The 19,527-nt window shown below is 42.5% G+C and overlaps 1 protein-coding gene across 2 annotated transcripts in view; it reads right to left on the reverse strand.

Annotated features, from left to right (window-relative positions):
- The window catches only part of mycbp2 (MYC binding protein 2), a 37,009-nt gene that overhangs the window by 15,080 nt on the left and 2,402 nt on the right, over nt 1–19,527 (reverse strand). The window contains exons 2-51 of one of the 2 annotated variants that reach the window (XM_077727729.1): nt 19,361–19,436; nt 17,524–17,739; nt 17,231–17,384; nt 16,758–16,954; nt 15,430–15,672; nt 15,266–15,337; nt 15,047–15,143; nt 14,836–14,909; nt 14,373–14,511; nt 13,990–14,066; nt 13,224–13,428; nt 12,975–13,139; nt 12,457–12,615; nt 12,179–12,383; nt 11,849–11,994; nt 11,106–11,192; nt 10,218–10,322; nt 9,052–9,171; nt 8,808–8,889; nt 8,521–8,638; nt 8,088–8,446; nt 7,713–7,885; nt 7,496–7,621; nt 7,265–7,392; nt 7,097–7,188; nt 6,765–6,899; nt 6,602–6,685; nt 6,207–6,303; nt 5,938–6,130; nt 5,550–5,824; nt 5,145–5,366; nt 4,885–5,076; nt 4,577–4,783; nt 4,351–4,488; nt 4,089–4,267; nt 3,879–4,021; nt 3,677–3,777; nt 3,392–3,610; nt 3,080–3,302; nt 2,884–3,002; nt 2,716–2,803; nt 2,483–2,532; nt 2,238–2,410; nt 1,968–2,112; nt 1,676–1,882; nt 1,545–1,600; nt 1,249–1,364; nt 587–684; nt 307–423; nt 32–172 (exon numbers count right to left, since the gene is read on the reverse strand). In XM_077727729.1, coding sequence (XP_077583855.1) covers nt 32–172; nt 307–423; nt 587–684; nt 1,249–1,364; nt 1,545–1,600; nt 1,676–1,882; nt 1,968–2,112; nt 2,238–2,410; nt 2,483–2,532; nt 2,716–2,803; nt 2,884–3,002; nt 3,080–3,302; nt 3,392–3,610; nt 3,677–3,777; nt 3,879–4,021; nt 4,089–4,267; nt 4,351–4,488; nt 4,577–4,783; nt 4,885–5,076; nt 5,145–5,366; nt 5,550–5,824; nt 5,938–6,130; nt 6,207–6,303; nt 6,602–6,685; nt 6,765–6,899; nt 7,097–7,188; nt 7,265–7,392; nt 7,496–7,621; nt 7,713–7,885; nt 8,088–8,446; nt 8,521–8,638; nt 8,808–8,889; nt 9,052–9,171; nt 10,218–10,322; nt 11,106–11,192; nt 11,849–11,994; nt 12,179–12,383; nt 12,457–12,615; nt 12,975–13,139; nt 13,224–13,428; nt 13,990–14,066; nt 14,373–14,511; nt 14,836–14,909; nt 15,047–15,143; nt 15,266–15,337; nt 15,430–15,672; nt 16,758–16,954; nt 17,231–17,384; nt 17,524–17,739; nt 19,361–19,436 — 7,333 coding nt within the window. Of the gene's footprint in view, nt 1–31; nt 173–306; nt 424–586; nt 685–1,248; nt 1,365–1,544; nt 1,601–1,675; nt 1,883–1,967; nt 2,113–2,237; nt 2,411–2,482; nt 2,533–2,715; nt 2,804–2,883; nt 3,003–3,079; nt 3,303–3,391; nt 3,611–3,676; nt 3,778–3,878; nt 4,022–4,088; nt 4,268–4,350; nt 4,489–4,576; nt 4,784–4,884; nt 5,077–5,144; nt 5,367–5,549; nt 5,825–5,937; nt 6,131–6,206; nt 6,304–6,601; nt 6,686–6,764; nt 6,900–7,096; nt 7,189–7,264; nt 7,393–7,495; nt 7,622–7,712; nt 7,886–8,087; nt 8,447–8,520; nt 8,639–8,807; nt 8,890–9,051; nt 9,172–10,217; nt 10,323–11,105; nt 11,217–11,848; nt 11,995–12,178; nt 12,384–12,456; nt 12,616–12,974; nt 13,140–13,223; nt 13,429–13,989; nt 14,067–14,372; nt 14,512–14,835; nt 14,910–15,046; nt 15,144–15,265; nt 15,338–15,429; nt 15,673–16,757; nt 16,955–17,230; nt 17,385–17,523; nt 17,740–19,360; nt 19,437–19,527 lie in introns of both variants that reach the window. The other variant, XM_077727730.1, reaches the window with a different exon arrangement.

Below are 19,527 nucleotides of genomic sequence, written 5' to 3' on the forward strand. Positions count from 1 at the left end.
TGGACGGAAAGACCGCTTCCATCTTACTTACGTCGGCGGGGACCAGGAGGCTCCTGCCCACGTGCTGGTTAAACGAAAGGCACCAGGCCTCAGTGTACCCGTTCATGCTGGGAACGTACTTCTTGACGGTTTCGTCATTGAGCTTCAGCCACACGCCGTCGTCGTTGTGTATCTACATCAGCAAGTGGGAGAAACAGGCAAAAGAGCTGAGTGCGGATTGGGCATTATTTGTAATGGCAGCAGTTGTGTTTTTATGGACTTGCGATAAAAGCAATAGAAACAAACATCTTTCCAGCACTTGATTACCTCGTCAATGAAAGTGATGGTGCCGTTGACATGCACTATGCCTATTTGTTCACTCTGCAAGGAAGGGTGACTGCGCACACGAAGGCCTGCGCTATCCTTGGACACAAATTTGCGGACCTTTGGAGAAGCAGAGGGAGGACAATGTGTGTGAGCTGCGCCAGCAAAATAAGTAAAAAAGCAGAGCGTGAAAGCGAGGAGGAGGCATGCGCGTGTGTCATTTACACCAGGTCTGCTAGAGTCCTGCTGACTTTTTGTTACAACAACAAAAATATAAGCTCACCTTGCTGGGTTGAGGCTCTGCCTTGGGTTTGACCATCTGTGTTCCGGGTGGTATCATGCCCTTGGGAGGGTCCTTCACTTCTACCTCCAGACCTGCATCTGTAGAAGCCAAGTTCATAGTACAGTCATTTATTTGTTCATTTTCAACAGATATCATCCTTTTCAGGGTGATGAGGCGCTGTATAATTTATATATATACAAATATATATATAGACATGTATGCATATACATGTACATATACATTTATACATGTACACATATACAAGTATATATAGATGTGTACATGTACACATATATACAAATATATACAGATATGTATACATGTACACATACATACAAATATATATATATATGTATGCATGTACAGATATATACAAATATATATAGATATGTATACATGTACACATATATACAAAAATATATATATATAGATATGCATACATGTACATGTACACATATATCCAAATATAGATAGATATGTATACATGTACATGTACACATATATACATGTACACGTATATACAAATATATAAATATGTATACATGTACACATATATACAAATATATATATAGATATGTATACATGTACATGTATACATATCTATATATATGTGTACATATACATATACATGTAACATATTTGCATAGGGCACTTATACACACCTATTTCAATTCCATCAATGGTAACATGGATTGTATAGAGTCCCACTGCTCCTGGGGTCCAGTTGGCACTGTAAGTTCCGTCAGTGTTGGCACGAATGAGCATGTTCTCGCTAGGCCTTTGGAGAGAAATATATTCATGAGAGCATCACCCAAAATGGGGTATCGGAACATCGCGGGAAAGGTTATGGCTGCCCTGTATAATATGATCAATCATAGCAATCTAGATGGTGTGTCAACTGGGAAAAAAATGGAACGTTTCCATTGTACTAAAATGGTATTCTCATATTGTCCCGTACCTCTTTGGCGTGGGGGAGGCAAACCGTAGCTCTTCAAAAGAGTAGCTTTCATAAGCCTGGAAAAATATTAACAGATGAATAAGTAACATCATTTCTAAGCTGAAGGAAATACGTTACATAACAGAGCTGACCTTCATCATGGTGATGGCGATGTAGCGAGCTTCTTTCACAATCATGGGCTCGTAGGTGGCCTCCAACTTAGGGGGAGGAAGACCTCCGAAGGTGAGGTCGGGACCAGAACAAACTGGAGAGCAGTTTCCGGTCAATCGCTGCAACTTTTTCACATTGTCCTGCTGCAGTGACTTCTTTTGAGAAACCGGCACCGCCTTGACTTCCACCTGGTAGGGATAAAGAGCAGAAATTTAAGGGAAATGGAATACCAAGACTCTGTTTCCTCCAAATGTCATTCAAAATTTTGCTGACCTTCATGTTGGGAACATGCACCACATCTCCATATTGGTCTTTGGTTTGGACGACAATGGTGGCCGGCCAACCACAGCGTATGTCGTCTTTGTTCAGGATTAGAGATGTCTTTTGGGGGTCGGCATAAGAGTCTGGTTGCAGCCATCTTGGATGCAAAATGTGTGTAATCAAAATTATATCAAATATTCTATTCTAGTAGCTTTTTTTGCCATTGGAAAATCTTCAATGGCAACTCAAGTCAGGTAAGTGTAAAATTGGCATTAATTATACCTGGCCAGACGTCCTCCGCTTGAATTTTGCACACATGTAATGAAGTCTTCAAGAAAAGAATGCTCATTGGTTTGGAGGTGTAAGGGTAAGTTGCCCTCCAAGGCTTCCAGGATGATGGGGGGATGAGATAACGCCAGACCCTTCCCCAAGATCCCTGCATGGGCTTTACAGACCTAAACAGGGCAAAAAGGGAAAAATGGAAATTAAAATCTAATGAATAATGTTGAATTTAACAAGTACTTTACCTGGAGAGAGGCTTCTTCTAGGATTTCTAGGTCCTCCTCAAGCTCATTGCCTAAAAAAATAGGTTTAAAAAATATATACATTTGTTTACATTGTGGAAAAACACGGGAAATAACATTCAAATATTCCAAATAATTTTGATTGGGAAAAAAAATGTTAATGAGTAGGGCTCTATCACAATGTTGATAATAATATAATAAATAATTCATTTTAATGTCCATTAATCTGTCCATACCTATGGGGAGTGCTAGGTCTTTCTTCATTAGAGCTGCAGCACACACACTACCCAAGTAGGCCAATTCTTTCTCCAGCTGGATGATACCCTAAAATTTAAAAAAAAAGACTTTAGCGGAACAATTCTGTGATTTTCCACTTTAATTTTAAGATGCGGAAAAGACATGACCTCATCAGGACCCGGATTGAACTCATATCCCACTGCCACACATTTAAAGCCATAGAAAGATGCCTTTTCATCCTTCACATAATCCGAGGCGGTTTCCAGTGAAAATAAGACTTCATTTCCTGCAGAGGACATCAATATTCCACATAAATCAAGAAAGCAATAATATTACATCATCTTAAAGGCTCGTCAATTTCACCTGGAAGTACGAGTACTGTCGTCGGCCACCCCGTGGAGCCTGAAAACTTCCGTAGCTCGGTCCAGGTGTTGATGGTGTCGTGGACCAGGGGTTTACCCCCCAAACAGGACAAGTGGAGGATCCGGCTGGGGATGAGCAGGCGGAGGACGTCTTCCGGCTGAGCCGTGCCGCACTGTGGGTCGAACTCGATGCTCGTCCACCGTACGCAATCGGGAAAAGACACCTGTGGATGGGTTAGATGTCGTCTATCACCGCCAAGGATTTTACATGCTAATTAAATGATTGGATCTGGTCATATAGACTATACTGTACCTTGTATTGTGTGACCCCAGCCTGTTTGTAGGGGTGGTCGCTCTCGATGACAGAGTAGTGATTGGACGTGGTACAGGCGGAAAGTCCTTGCTCCAGCTGGTTGCCAGTTGTGCTGTCCGTGGATTGGTTGGGGTTGAATGTGGGCGGGGCGTACTTTTGGTTGAGGGCCGAAACGGCGGGGAGGAGCTCTTGGACGAGTCCGAAGACTTCAACGGCAGCCTGCGGGTGGACAAAGAGTAATTTCACCTCTGAATGAGGGAGACAATGCGGGGTTTGGATGCTTACCTTTGGTACAGATGCGGCCACGGGGCCAATGTATGCTAGGATTAGGGGAAGCAGCATGGAAAAGAGGCTGGAAGAGCTCAGTAGTTCAGGGATGTCATCCACTGAAGAGAAAATTGGTATTGATAAATTGGAGGGCAGGCCGCATAAATGAGATTCTATTTTTGCACTCAAAGTTTGCAAATGAGCCGTCTGACATAATTACCATCGACGGCAAAAGCCCTGTGGAGCAAGTCCTTGGCTGCTCGGACCACCGCGCTGACCACAGAAAGCGCCCGGCTGCAGTTTTTGTCTTCTTCGTTGGCTTTGCTCAACAGCTGGGACTGGAGGTCTCCGTCATACTCGCTCCTAAGTGAGGAAATGACCGTCAATGTATAAATAATACGGCAAAAGGAGGTTGCGCTTGTCACATTACCTGTAGTATAAAATCTGAGGTATCTGTCCACGAGTCTGGTTGGTGCCATTGCTACTCAAGCTGCAGGTGCTGAAGGTGAAGGACACACCGTCGGCGCATTGCACTGTGGTCATGCCGCCATCTCCATTGGCAGTGCGGCTGCCGTAGTTGCGCAACCGCACGGCGTATTTGACCCCTTCCTACAGAAAAAAACAGGTCTGTTTCAGACTGAAATGCCACAAAACTCAATTGTAACCAAACTTCAACATAAAAAAAGACATACCTTAAGTGGTACTGCCTTATCCAAGCGAATCTCCGAAATATCACTGGGAGAATCATCAGTACTGTAAGTCCCTTTTACCAGCTCCAGGGACGTCCATCTGTGAGAGTGGGCAGAGTCCCCGGGGTGCTCGGTCTGTGCCTGTGTAAAAGTCAAAAGAAGCAAGAAAACAATTTTGGTGAGAGTTTCCAAAAAGACAAAGAAACTCATCTGAAAAGTCTTTTCTTACATCATCGGCGAGCACTTCCAGCTCATACTCATGGATGCCGCCGCCTCCATACACGCAGACGCCCACTAAGACGACACCCGGCTTGTCTACAGTCATGCAGATGGCATCTGGGGAACCGTTACCCGTGTTCCAACTGCGGCCCTGGCTCGTCTTAGTGAAGCGGTTGGGGGATGCTTTTACTGAATGAAGCGAGTTTAGACCATCAACCTATGTAATGAAAACAGGAGGAAAATTGGATTAACCTCAGTCACCTACAAAGAGATTCATCAGATTATAGGTGCACCATTGGGAAAAGTACACATTTTTACCTCAGAGCCCAGAGCGGAGGCAGTAAGCTCAGACACAATAGAAGCCAGAAGACCACAAGTGTTGGACACCAGGTGTGGAGAGAAGAGCTCCACCTCTTTCCTCAAACTCTTCCTCACAGGTAGGACCACGATCACCAGCATTTTCTCCAGGACCTCCCGGAAGCTGGTCATACCCATCAGGTTCTCCTCGGTCTAAGACAAAATAACATTTTGATTGGATGGCCACCTTGGCGAAATGGGCTGGCGGCTGTGACACTTACGTGGCTTAGCTTCTCCATGTGGGCGACAAGCAGGGGGAAGCGGTGAGCCAGAGCCGAGTCATTTTCTGTGCTGACTTGCTTGACCAGTGAGCGGAGCAGAACCTCGCCGTCGTACGCGATGGGTAGAATGGACGTCAGTTTGACCGACGTGTTGCACAGGGCCGACATCACGGCAGCCAATAGACGGCTGCTGGATGTGCGGAAGTTGGCTTCTGCGATGTCCTGGAATTAAATTGATAGAGTTTCTTGGTCTCCTTTAGTACTTCTAGTCAGTTTCATGTAGGCCGGACCATTTTAGATATAATATTTAGATTATTTTTTTTTAATAAATGGATTAAAAGAACTCAAGAATGTCATTTGTATTGTAAGTAAAGGTTCAATTCTATGAGAGCAAATGTGACTAACCTGATCCAGGCAGTTGAGCAAGTCGCATAGACAAGCCCACTGGAGGGCCGGCGTCGGGTAGAAAGAGTGAAAGCAGGCGGTGAAGGTGTTGTGGCACTCCTGCAGAACGGCCTCCAGCAGCGTCAGGGGCTGAGACAGGTAGCCTTGCGGGTCATTGTCCAGCTTGGTCAGGCAGTTATCCGTGCTTTCCGACAGAATCTTTTTCAACAGGCTACGTGTCTTTCCCACACATTCGGCCAACTTGCTGGACTCGTCCACCACAGCTTTGGTGTTGGCTAGAATCCAGATGCAATTACAAAGTAAATACACCCTCTCAAATTCAACTGAGTTTGACAAGCCTGATTAAAAACATCCTCAGAGTCACTTTTGCAAATATGTAACGATTTACCGGCAATGGGAAATATCTCACAGATGTAGACCCGGAGCAAACGGAGGCAGCAAGTGCCCACAAAGCGCAAGCGCTCCAGATCTAGCAGGGTTGCGGTATACTGAAAGCCCTTTAGGCCTCGTAGCTCCTCTACACCCAGAACTAAAGTGGTCCAACTCCAGTGGAGGATGCTCAGAATGGACTCAAAGCACTCCTGTGTGGACAAACAAGTGTTAGTATCAAGCCATATGACGTTAAAAAATAATGTTTAGTATTAGGGGGGTAGTTACCACAGACACTGTCCGAGCAAAAGAGCGCTTAAGGATGTGAACCGGCTCACTTGTCTGCTGTTTCCCTTTTGATGCATTGCCATCGTTGGAAGGAAGCCTAGTGTGAAATTAGTCTACATTTAATTCAAAAGCTATAAAAAAGCAGTATAATGCTTTATAACAGTATCAAAAAGGATTTGAAAGAAGCTATTAACATGATTTATTTGCAAATTATTTGCTGATGCACAACTGGATTAAAAAAAAGATTTTCCCCACACTCTATTGAAAAATTCTAATGTTGGGATAGCTTAAATAAGTCATTTGGATGTTTTTTCTTCCTCCTTATTAGGGACTCGGACTTGGATGCAAATAACATGTGATCGGGCCGTCCCTATTATTGTGAGCGCATTACTTGCCTATAAAGCAGCTGAGGAATTTGGCCCGCATTGACATCTGTTCCATTGTTTGACTTCTTGGAGCTTTTGAACTGGAATACAACACTAAAGGAAAAAATAATATTAATAAAACAATATTGTTTGATACACATCATGCAATATATAACAATGGAGTGCATTGTACCCGTCATCAGTGGTGATGGTAGCTTGTCCGTGGGACCCACAGTCACTACTGGGACCTGAAACCCGGGCCCAAGCCACATACCACCAGCCTGACTGAAGCAAGACTGGCTCATCAAACATCATGGCATATTTCTCCCTTAAATAAAAAAACAACGAATTGAGAACAGTGAAAATAAAGAATACTTTAAATACTTATAGAATATCTCATGGCACTTGCCATGCATCGCATTAAAAATAAACTTAGACCCAAAATGTGTTTACTAAAGTGTATTAGTCTACAATGTAAGGAATAATATACTAGTAGAGTATGTACACAATGGATATTAGGTGTACCTAGCAGCACAGTCATAGGCCAGTACGTCAGTTTCCGCAAGTAGATCCCCATCCGTCTCATGGTCGCCTCCATCGGGCCCCAATTCAAAGAGCTGTTGAATTGTTATTTAAAGTTGAAAAGTAATCCAAAATCAGATCCACTCTCAATCACAAAGGAGAACGGCCTACCTTAATTTTAGCAGTATACTCTCCTCTGCCCCCGAACAGACCGAGCCCCCCCAGCAAGATGTCCGCGTCGGCGCAAAAGCGAATGGCCTCCACCGAGTGTGCCGAGTAGCCCCAACCGCCACCGTGACCTACAACATAAAATGTCATTAAGGCCGTACAGTGTGTACTAATCAATTTTCAATCGCGACTGAAAGGGGACTGACTGCTTATTATTTATGAATAAATGCTTACTCTCAAACCGGTTGACCACGCTGTAGTCTTCTTTGGAGTAGACCTTCATGACTGCCTGTGTCTCTTCCTCGCCACTAGTCACGCCCATCTTCAATTCTTGCATGGCCGCCAGTGTGTCCAGACAACCTTTTTTTGCGTTAGTTAAAAAACATAAGCCAATGATATCTAAATGGACAAAACCCAAAAAACTGAAGACATGATGATCTCGCCACCTCACCAAGAATGTGTAAGGCTCCGTGGGAGCGCGTGGTGGTGGCATGCGAGCCTGCAGGAAGCGCAAGTTCGGGGCTCAGGATGCTGCATCGGGCCTGTAGATCCGTGGCAGACGGCATCCTGGCGTCGGCGATGACCGCATTGTAACACCACATCTCTCTCGAAGCTGGTAAGAACCTAACGGACCACAGAAAAACACACTTACAACGTTTCTTAAAGAAGTACAAAGTGAGACAATGCACAATATGTAGTAGTATTACTAAAACTACAATTAAATCTCAAATGGGTCTCTAAAACAATTTACACATGAAAGGAAATCTAAATTAGATCATTTATTTTTAAATGGTCTATAATAGCAGATTAGCAGATTAAGACTGACCTCCATATGACATCATACACAGGGTCTAGGCAGAGCCCAAACCCCTGCAAGTCCTCCTGCTCAGAATCGTTGAAGGTGCGGCAGCTCCCGTCCAATTTGTTGATGAGTAAACATTTGAAAGGAGGCGGCTCGGACACGGAGGACGGCACCAGGCCGATGATGTGTTTGCTGGCAAAGATCTCGGAGGTGGCCAACACGTGGGAGTTGATAAGCGCCTCGTCAATCCTCAGGAACGTCTGGTCCCCGCTGGCGCCGATCCAGGTGGCCTTGCGTCCGTACCTGGCGCCGATGTTGGGCATGGGGGACGGCTTGGCGTTCCAGTACGGAACATCTAGGATAGGTCGCCCCAGCTGTCCTTTCTGAAAGAGGATAGATTTTAGCATGTTCTTGAGACTTGGGCGTCCAGTTAACCGAGCGATTGTTGTTTTCTCACCGAAAAACTACCAAAAGTGAAGACCTGCCCGTCCACAAGGAGGACAACAGTGTGGTTGCTGCCTGCCGTGACTTGAATACTCGGACCCGGGAGAGCCTGGATAAGAGTTGGAGATCCCCTACAAAGTAGAAATAGGATTTAATTTAAGAATATGTTGATAAGTGCATGTTTGCACGCAAATATTTACAGTTTTAAGGCATTCATATTGTTTTCCTGACATAACTTAGCCTCAATTTGACCTGAAACATAATTCCTAGACCTGTTTGAAAGGAATACCCAAACAATACCTGGAGTTGACGTCACCATGTCCAAGCTGGCCGTGTTGCCCGTAGCCAAACGTGTAGACGTCTCCATTCTCCATTAACACCACTGAGGGGGAAATTAATCACCAATGAAATAAGCATATCACTCATAATGAAACACAAATTAGGTCTATTTTTTCTATAGACTTCTGCCTGTTGTTAACTAACCCATTACTGTATATGAAGTAAAAAAGACTACTACTACTTGAAGGTACATGAGTTAACCTACCCGAGTGATGAAAACCACAGCTGACCTGCACAGCTCGCATCTCACAGTCAAACCTAACAGCCCCAGGTGGATAGGTGGTGATTTTACTAGCATCTTTCTCGCCACGCTCACTGGTGCCATCTGAAATGGAAGAAGGCAAAATAGAAAAATCACAACCTGTTTTTGAAGGCAAGAGAGGGCGGCGAAAAAAAACGTGTATAGTTGAAACTCTCGAATCCCGTCTTAGCGGTCCAGGAAAGAAACTATGCTGCAGGGGGGGAAAGGAGAGAAGGAAATCACATGCTGAGAATAAAAAAGAAGGGGAAAACGGACAAGTTTCTGTCAAACCTAAACAAATGGTGTCTTTTTTTTTTTGCAGTCTGCATGAGGTTATTACTATTATTTCTAATATAAGACTTCAGTGAAGAAATCTGTTTTACTGAGAGGATTGTGTAAGAGGTCTGGGAGTTTAGGAAAAAAAAATTGGTCAACACCCATGACTCACATTGACCGTTAACGGTTTGTGTTTTTTGCATAACAAACATTAGAGGACAGCAGTTAGCCCAGATTGTCCAACTAAAAGGGCTAAAAATGAAGGGCAAAGTGGACATTGTATCGTCTCCAAGTCAAAAGGAAAAAAATACACATTAGACTAAGGCAATGGATGCTTTTTTTGTCTTCCCCTGGAAAAGAGTTGATAATTTTCAGGTACACAACGGATGTATAGTGGACCCTTGGAAATCTAAATTTAAAGAAAAATAAGAATTTCATAGTTGGCCACTTGTGTAAAACAAGTGCAGTTTTTTACAAGCTTAAATATCATTTAAAAATATCAAATGTCCTCTAAAAACAACATTTTATGTTCTACTTCCAAAAGTCCACAGTACTTTTTAATAAACAAGCATTGTGAAGTGGTTTCCTTCTCCCTGGCAATAAATCATCATAAAAAAAAATATATTTAAAACCTCACCGAACGCTTATTTAAGAAGAAATGTGGCTTGTGGAGTCCACAAATTAATAATATTGTTGTCACTAAACCTCAACTTAAAGACGCTTGTCAGAGAGTGAAAAGAGGGGTAGCGGGGCCGGACAGCCAGGCGGAGGGGGAAAATGGAGTCAAAAATTAAAAAAAATCAAAAGTGGGGGAGCATCTCTGTGCCCATTAAGGTAGTGTAAGACCATAGTACCTTTGTGCTTGTCCGGTTTATGCCTTAGTGCCTGAAGGGGTCTTATTCTGGCTAGTGCTTGCTCACGCTGGTTCATTAAAATGGTACCGGGGTAAACAATGGGGCCTGGGGGAGAAAGAAACTTTTCACATGCAAGCCACAATGCTCACAAATCAATGGGAAACAGAACAGGATCAATACTGCTACGTACGCCACGACCATGCGCACTCACAGAAAGGAACAAAAATAAAAGCAAATGGGGGAGTCACCAAAGCTAGCCAAGCACCTTTCAAATATTTGAAATGACAAAGATGAATATGTGCTCAAGTGGTTCTTCTTGATGGTCCGACAAAAACACAATTTTCTTCTTTTATTGCGCAGCCTGTAATATGGCAATGTTATTTTAAGGAATTACAGATTTTAGACCAATGGAATTAGAATGTTTTCCATTTGGAATATTGTAAAATGTAATATTTTATGGGTAGGTTAAGGTTTAAATTAAGTAAGATTTGACTGTAATAACCCAAAACTTGAATTTTTATCTCCTGGCTTTTTATGCAATTTAGGTAAATGTTTTTATTTTGTCAATTGGAATCATAACATTTTTCTTATCATTTTATCTCCATAAAATGACAGTTCCCTTAATACAAATGATGACTTTAATATAGCAAAATCCAGGTTTTTTTTTCTTAATTCACCTCTATTCTACAACCAATTCTCACGATCCATATATATATATAATTGATATATTTCCCTTACATGAATTTATGATTTTTTTAGGAAACTTAATTTTACCATCCCAGTGTCCACAAAAACCAAAACGATCCCTTAGGAAATGCCATCAATTCCTTTGGAAAATTACCAACTGGATAACCTAACAAAAACCTAACATCCCCCATCTCTTCCTACCTCGTCCCTCCTCCAGCCTGTGTCTGCGGTTGATCCTTTGCCGTTTCTCCTCCTGCCGGATCTGTATATGCTCCTCGATGTTCACTCCTGGAGGGGGGGGAACAGGCACAGCTGATAACAAAAAAAAAAAGAGGGCGGGGGGTGCAGCCAGGCCAGACAAATGCAGGATGGGAGAAAAAGAGAAAGGAGCAGAGCAGAACAAAACAAAGACACACATCAATGAATGAATGACGATGAAGCCACGCAATGGACGCGCGGCTCGACGGAAACCACAAAATGGGTGACACGGGCACGTGGAGTGCGAGGGGAGAAAGCGACAGGCAGAGCAGTGTGCGTAGAACAGACTCAGAAATATTTTAAACGGTCTTTTTCTAGTCTCTCTTCCCTTCCAACAGTAGAAAAATCACTGCATGAATGAATACTAACCATGTTAATCCTTAAGTGAGAAAATACATGCGAAAAAGGCCATCTAGTGAGTGAATGATGGGGTAAAGAATGTGGGACAACAAACATCCTTTTCCAACTGTATTGTATTAATTCAAAAAGTTGCAACCCAAGTGTACATGTTCATTTAAACTTTGTGAAGCTCAACAACTGACATTGAGTTCTCAAGCCCAGAAATGTTAAATCGATGGATTGTAGGATTCTGTATGGCTATTTCAAAGTGCACGCATTTGCACTTTCTGAGGGCTACACCTTCAAATGACTGGCATAAGACAGACAAGTTGAGAAAAAAGCATTACCTAGAAGAAGGTCCAATGGGATCATCTCTTTAACCGCATCGAAAATTCCTCTCTGTCGAGCCTCCTGACCGTCCAACTCCCGAGCGCAGGCTTTGCAACACCCGCATGCCGAACAACCAGACTCCCCTGAGCCACAACCGCAGATGCTGAGGAGCAAAAACTTTCATGTAAAAAATTGCCATTTACTGAAGAAATAAATCTCATTAATCCAATAAACACTAATATTATGTTTTTCCCTATTTTTCTACATCAAAAAATGCCCTATAAACAAAAATCCAATGGCTATATCCTTGTTTTGACAGCCTAGATGGAGGATCCATGTGACCTTACCCGCCCGGTACTCTGTCAGGCCTCCCGCTGCTGACACAGCTGGCGCCGTAACCCGTGCAGTCGCCACACACGGTGCAAACCATGCACTGGTCCAGCTTCCACTTGTGCATGCCGGGCTGACACATCATGCTTTTCTCTTCCTTCTCTTCCAACTCGTCTTCCAGGTCCTCGTCCATGGCAGTGGCCATGTTCTCCACCCCGAAAGCTGTCGACAATACGAGGACGCGTTAAGCCGCTTTTTAAGTAGCCAATGCCATTAAGATGCAATATTTGCCTACCTTTGCCCACTTGGCTAACAGACCCTGTGTCTCTGCCACATTGGCCCTTATTGTTCACGCCAAAAGTCCACACTTCACCATTTTTGGTCAGGACGCAGGTGTGGGCCTTTCCCATGGCGACCTGGGTCACAATGTGACCTTTAAGGTCAGTCACTTGGCCTAAAGAGAGGAGATGGCGACAAAAGTCAGACACAAAGATTGATAAAAACATAAATAAAAGTGATGACTATACTGTGGAAGCTATAGAATAGTGGTGTAAAAACTATGTCCTGTTAATGGCTAATTCTGAAAATATCATTGAATGTGGCCCCACAAGAACTTTAAGTTAGGACTACCTTTTGTTGCACTTTTCAGCTTCAACCTCTAGAAGGAGTAAGTCACTTGAACACAGCCAATCTATTAGCTCATGAGTTAAAACCTAATATGATTTAAGTGTGTAATTAATACTACTACTAGATATGAAAATATATATTATTAGCCCTGAAAAATACATCGTTATTTATCAAAGTAGAACTCACAAGTGCTGTCACTGTAAATGGCATCCTTCCCAAACATAAACAGCTCGCCATCCTTAGTGACAATGCTACTGCTCCCGTTGTTGCACGCCGTGTACACAGCCATCTTGGTCTCTAACTTTATAATTTTCTTGGGCTTGTAGGGTTTGGGCTGTCGTCGGCTTTTAGCTGCATTGGAAAAGAGCCATCAAGTTAATTCTGTTATTGTGTAATCTGAGCCATAATGACATCAATGCAAAAATGCTCTCCTACTGGACTCGCCGTCTTCTCCCTTGCTGGCAGAGCCGGTGAAAAAGACGCTTCCATCTTCGGCCACGAGCAACGCGTGGGAGCCGTCATGCCCGACGGAGAACTGAAGGATCTTTGGGGATTTGGTAACGGGGAGTTCCACCCATTTGCCAGCAGAAGGGCCTCCCTGCTTGATACCCAGACTTTGATACTTTCCCGTGTAGTAAATCTGACATTTAACAAAACGGAAACACAAGTTAGAGAAGAGTGGAATTAATACATTTATAAATATGTCTTTTTGGCCTACATTCTGTAAATAAGGCAGAGGTTTGTGCATGGGTTTATTATAGGGTTGATTTGCTCTCTAGTAAGGCTACTGATTGCACTAGTTAATAACCCTTATCCAAACAAGTCCAAAAAGAAGATCAACAAGCAAACTGGCCTCCTCTTGTTATCTGGCTAAGCCTCACACTGTTACACCCACTGCACAGATGCAACAAACAGCGCCCTACACACACACACACACACACACACCCCTTGCCTGTCTAACTACATACTTGGCATTGACTTCTGATGACTAGTGCAAGGGAGTTTCTTAGTCATTCTTCTGCTGTACATTAAGTATGCGTGTATTTTATAGACACATATAAATAGGCAGTAAAGAAGTATAATGATAGGTCTAAGATTTTGCGTTTACAGTAACTCAATGACTCCTGGAATGTGAAGAATTATGGATGTGGTTAGTGAGGGTACACAGTATAGTCAATACAATGGTGGCTATTGCCCTCACCTTCCCAGAGGCAGTTTTCATCAGTGCGAATTCCCTGCCAGCTCCAAGTAAGGCTGCCTCTTCATCAAAGCCTGTGCCTGGGAGATCAACATTTTGCTGTTAGTATCTGACTGAGAAGTCTGCTGACTAACATATGCAGACAAAATCAATACAGAGGAGCATGCATTACAGAATTGCCTTAAATAGCGTTTTCTACTCTTCCCTTAATGGAATTCAATTACAATCCTTCATTTTTAGGCCTTACCAGTCAAAAATGGATTATTTATTTAATAATTGTCAGAAAATGGAGTTGAGAATATGCTAATAGGATATATCTCCTAAAGTCCACCTAAGAAAATAGGATGGATTTAAAATGTCCCTCCTGTCTGTTTAGCGTCACTCACTGATGATGTGTAGATCCTTCTCCAGGTCGAAGAGAGAGATGCCGCAGGCGTGCAGACATTTCCTTGCCAGCTTTAACTGCAGTTCCTGCTGCAGGCTCGGGTCGGAGCTCATTGTGTAGATGCGCACTACAAAACCATCCTGCTAAAAGAAGACAACACAACAACACTAAAACCTACTGCTACCTACAGCCATTTGATTCTTGACAATCATAAATCCACTGGTGCTTGTCTTGAAACTAACTGCGTCAACATCAGTATTTGCTTGCTAAAATTACGAACAATAATATAGGACAGCGAATGACAGTGTCATAGATAAAAGCCTTTGTACAACAGCAAACAGATTGCATATTTACTGCTGGGAAATGTGAAATTAATTCAGCGTCAATCCTAATTGGGTCCCTGTTGTGTGTGGTATTACTCTTTAACAATGATACATTTTCATGGGAAATGACTTAAGACTTACATCTTTACAGGCTGCTATTTGGTTGATGTGCTCTCCATCCGTGAAGAGTATATTCTGTCCATCTGAGTGCTGACCTGCACACAGGAACAACAATATCAGTTTGATAAATCTTTATAACAAGGATTATAAGTGTTCCAGCATTGTTAAGAGGCAAAAAAAAACAACCTCCATGACATCCAATACAAGAAGTTACTAAACATAATTTCAGCACCTGGCATGGTGACAGCTCCCTCAGGCTCCAGTGTCTCGGGACTGATCTTGATGGCTGACATAGTGTGGTTACCCGTGTCCCTGTACAGCAAGTATCCCTAAAGCGGCGAGACAAAAAAGCCATTTGTCACAAACAATCATCCGATATTCACTGTACAGTAAAGCCCGTGCCCTGAATAATCTTGTGTATTACAATGTGCATATGCTGATCTCAACTTACCTGTGCAAAGCCCAGCCACGATCTCTTTTCTGTCCGATTTCTAATGCGGGATGTGGAGTTGTAAACGTGGCCCTGCAAGAAAGACAATATATCAGTCAAAAAAATAAAATTCTGGCCAACAGGTATTTCAATGGTAATAAAAAAACTGTTTATCAGTGACATACCCTGACAGTGCCACTGTACCCAGAGCCCACTTTGTACAGTCCGTCCTTGCAGAGCAGGTAGAGGAAGGATCCATCAGTCTGGAGGAGGCAGCGTTCATCCTCATCGATGGTAACGCCTTTCAGCAGCCATTTGTTCATCAAGGCGGCTCGCTTGATGCCATTCCCGAACCAGTCTTGGATTTGGATCTTTCCCACCAAAACTGCCTGGACGCTCCTCTGGAGGGCGTTCAATATGGTGGGCACCTAAAGGAATCGAAAATGAATGTAAGTTTAACATAAGAGTATAAATATTACAGTATATTATAGTTGAATAATTAATTTTTGGAGGATTTTCATGGATTGCGGCCCGGGTGGTCGCCCACATTGCCAATGGTAAATAGCGGCTGTTTGTAATGAGTAATTAAATGCAAATGATGACATGTTTTAATGTTATTATGATCTGTTGTGTGTGTTTTCACTCGTCTCATTGAGCTCAACATCACAATACCAAAGCGGCTTTATTATGCACATAAACGTGAGGCCCACATTTCCCGCCAGCTCGCTTCCATGATGACTCACCATCTCTCGTCAGGGCTATAAAGTGCGGAACCCAAGAGGAAAAACAATGCTTTCCAAATTGACCCTATTTACCGTAAACCCACATTCTATCTTTAGGGATCTAAAAATTCTCCTTTTTGATGGATGGCATCCAGTTTTAGGATGGTGAACTACTACTTCATCAATGGCATTTTGTAATGAATTGTTTTGGCAAAACATACACACCAAGGTCAACTTTTTAAATTCACAAGCAGAAAAATAATATCCACAATACATGTATTATATAATAATAAAATAGAATAAATATTTTTTGAAAATAGGTAGAAATTGGGTTTATCTTGACTCAAGTGCTAAAAGGAAGAATGGCTCTTCATTTACACAAAAATATAACCAAAAGAAAATACTGAATCAAATTGTGGAAACACAGTTTCCTTTAAGAAGATTATGCACCCAAGTATTCAGCTGTTTTCAAGAGAAGACCAGTGACTTGGCAGAACAGAAAAAAAAACGTCATCAGGCAGCGTAAACTAATTATTCAGGCCACTGCAACTCGGCTGACATGTTTCCAAATTCAATTTGGACTGTCCACATTACTTCTGAGAATTGAACCAAAGAGATCCACTGTGATGTTGCCTATGCAATAAAAATCTGAAGGCTGCTGCTGCTGGTTAACAAAATACAGTGCTTCCTCTACTTAAGAATGTTTCTAAATACAAAATTCAGGTTAGGAAAAGCTTCAATAGGGTACATTTTGTTCCAAGACTGCTAAATGTTATATATATGTCAGTCACCTGAATCGTCTGGCAGGCGTGACTGCCGTTGTTGGTGAGGATGGCGGAGACGGCTTGCAGAATCTTGCCGGTGTCTCCCCAGGAAACGACAAGGCTGAAAAGGCAGGCGCAGGACAGGGCCGTGATCGCCTGTCCTGTTGGGTCGTTGGGACCCGTGCTCCTGACAGTGGTCTCCAGAAGCAGCTGGAAAAGGGATTCTGATGGACAAAAAGTATGCAATTAATCCCATTTGAAATGAGCATACAATTCAAAAGAGTGCACATTACTACTGTATTTTCCGGACTATAAGACACTTTTTTTTCCTAACTAATACTCAAGGACTTTTTTTTTTTTTTTTTACAAATTAACAAAATAGGGTATCGTGAAAAGAGAGTGGAAAATACTTATGTTAAGAAATCAATAAATCCAGTTATTGGCTCAGTAGTCGTTATGAGCTGACTGGAATCCTATAAATTTGTTTGTATGCTCCTCACCCAGCACATCAGGCGGCTCGGTCTGGAATCCCTCGGGTTGTTGGCCCTGCAGCATGTCCAACAAAGCCTGCAGACTGCGCAAACAAAGCGAGGGGTGCGAGAAGCGTGTCTCCTTAATCAGCTCAAAGACCCCACACAGGCCGATACCGATGATCTGTGAGCACAAAGAAATTGGAGCTGAAATCTGAACCAGTTTCCATTCATTTTGTTACTGTGCATTCTGAAATGCTTGAATGTACTTTCTCAAGTCACATAATTTTTTTATTTGCGTATTTAAAAAGTGGTGTCCTTACCTTTGGCAGCTTGACAGCAGGCTCCCGGAACTCTTCTTCCTCTTCGCTATCCGAGTCGCCGCTCTGCACCGAGCTCCTGGAGGCCAGCGCCAAGGAGGCCTCCCTTTGCTGCCATTCCAGCACGCAATGGCGCACGTTGCAGTAGACGTTGAACGCAGACGGGTTGCTGTGCAGCTTGATGTCGGGGATGCAGAAGGCGCCATCGAAACTCTCTGTCTGTACCAACAAAAGCCACAAAGGGGAAATTGTTGATGAAGTGAGGTAATACCTATAAATAATATAAATATATCATATATTACCTACGAATAAATAATCCACTCTTGCTCGTTTTGCTGCTTTTCCGTCTTTTTTAGTGCATTTTGGTATTTAGTTTTTTACCTAGTTCTACAATGTCTTGTGTCTTATGTCTGTCTTGCTATTGCAAACAAGAAATTTTCCTAATATGGGATAAAATAAAGTTCTAATCTAACCTTACCTAAAACCAAATAAGGACACATTGAATCATATACACTTTGTACTCATTTAAATCAACACACTGGGCATGCCTACTCCAACTCTCATGCATTTTATGCAGATGTTCCCACAAAAAGAAGTGACAACAAAACCCCATTTGACGTTTTTTCCTTCAAAATGTTTCCACACCAACGTCCTCTGAATGAGAGTATAGTTTACAGTCACGCCCCAATGCTTCCTAAGTGAAGAACTATCAAGTACCATAATCTAAGTGTCCATTAAATAATAATCAGGATGAGCACAGTGAATGATTAGAGTTCTCCATTGAAGCAGCATTTTTAGCCACAACCCCGTGGGAGGGGGAAGTTCAACGATCGATTGCCTGCCTCTCGTTACCCTTTGGGCTTACCCATTGCGGGAGGTGATGTCATCTGTTTAGAAGGGAGGGGGGCGGGTGTTAGGAGGTCATTCGTACTCAGCTCTATGCAAGAGGGAGAATATTAGTTCCAGCTAGCAGGGTGTCTGCTGCTGTCTTGCCTGTAGCACTTTGTGGACATTTAAAAGGAGAAGGACGGATGGAAGGCGTGTAATTCCGACCTCAGGTGGTAAATTGTTGGTGTCAAAGTAGCAGCCCGGGGGTGCCAGATGAGGCCCGTCACATTATTTTGTCCGGCCCACGAAAGTAAATCACAACTTCCCGGTGAAATTAAGATTATAGATGTATGGACAATATTTACTGTTCTAATAATTATATGTGAGCCAGACTGAAAATACTAAGCATTTGTAGTATACTTTGTTTTGGGTGGAGATTAACCTGTTTTCAATTTTGAATATGTAAAAATTACTGTTGATTTTTGTATATCTCAACTTTGAACAACAATACAACAATACATTTAGATTTGACATTAAATAAATACAAAAACTTGTTTTTTTAGTAAAAAAAATAGCACTTAAAAACAATACATTTTGACTCAAGGAACCTTTATTTCTATTTGCACAAGGATCTCAAAGGGGGAAAATTATTTCCAATAAAAAAATGAACAGATCTTCCTAATTATGTTGGAGAGGAAAAAAAATGAAGTTTTGTATGACCAAACAAATATTGCGTCTTCACAGAGAGGTCATCCTCCTCAAGAACAGACAAGCTTTCCTCTATGGATGGAGGAGTCGGAGCCAGGCAACTGTTGCCATGGCGATGCTGAAAACATCATGTCGCTTGGCAACAGACGGTCGCTGATACAAGCAAGCCAAACCTTGCCCAGGGAGTTTCATATTTAGTTTTTTGGGTGCTTGTGGATGAAACATTTTTTTTCATAAAGCTTGAGTGATTTATTAATGGAAGTTTGTTAGTACATTTAAATAGCCATAGCAGGTTAAGTCTTACCTTTGTCCTCGATTTGACTTTGGACTTCACTTTTTGTCGTCTTTTCAGCTTCTTCTTATTCAATGCCTTTTTCCCCCTGAAAAAAAAGTACATTAATAGGAACGCCCATAATATACCATATTTTTAGTCAAACTTTTTTTCATCATTTGGCTGTACTGGTGACTAAT

Source organism: Stigmatopora nigra, chromosome 11, assembly GCF_051989575.1.
Source record: "Stigmatopora nigra isolate UIUO_SnigA chromosome 11, RoL_Snig_1.1, whole genome shotgun sequence".
Taxonomy (NCBI): domain Eukaryota; kingdom Metazoa; phylum Chordata; class Actinopteri; order Syngnathiformes; family Syngnathidae; genus Stigmatopora; species Stigmatopora nigra.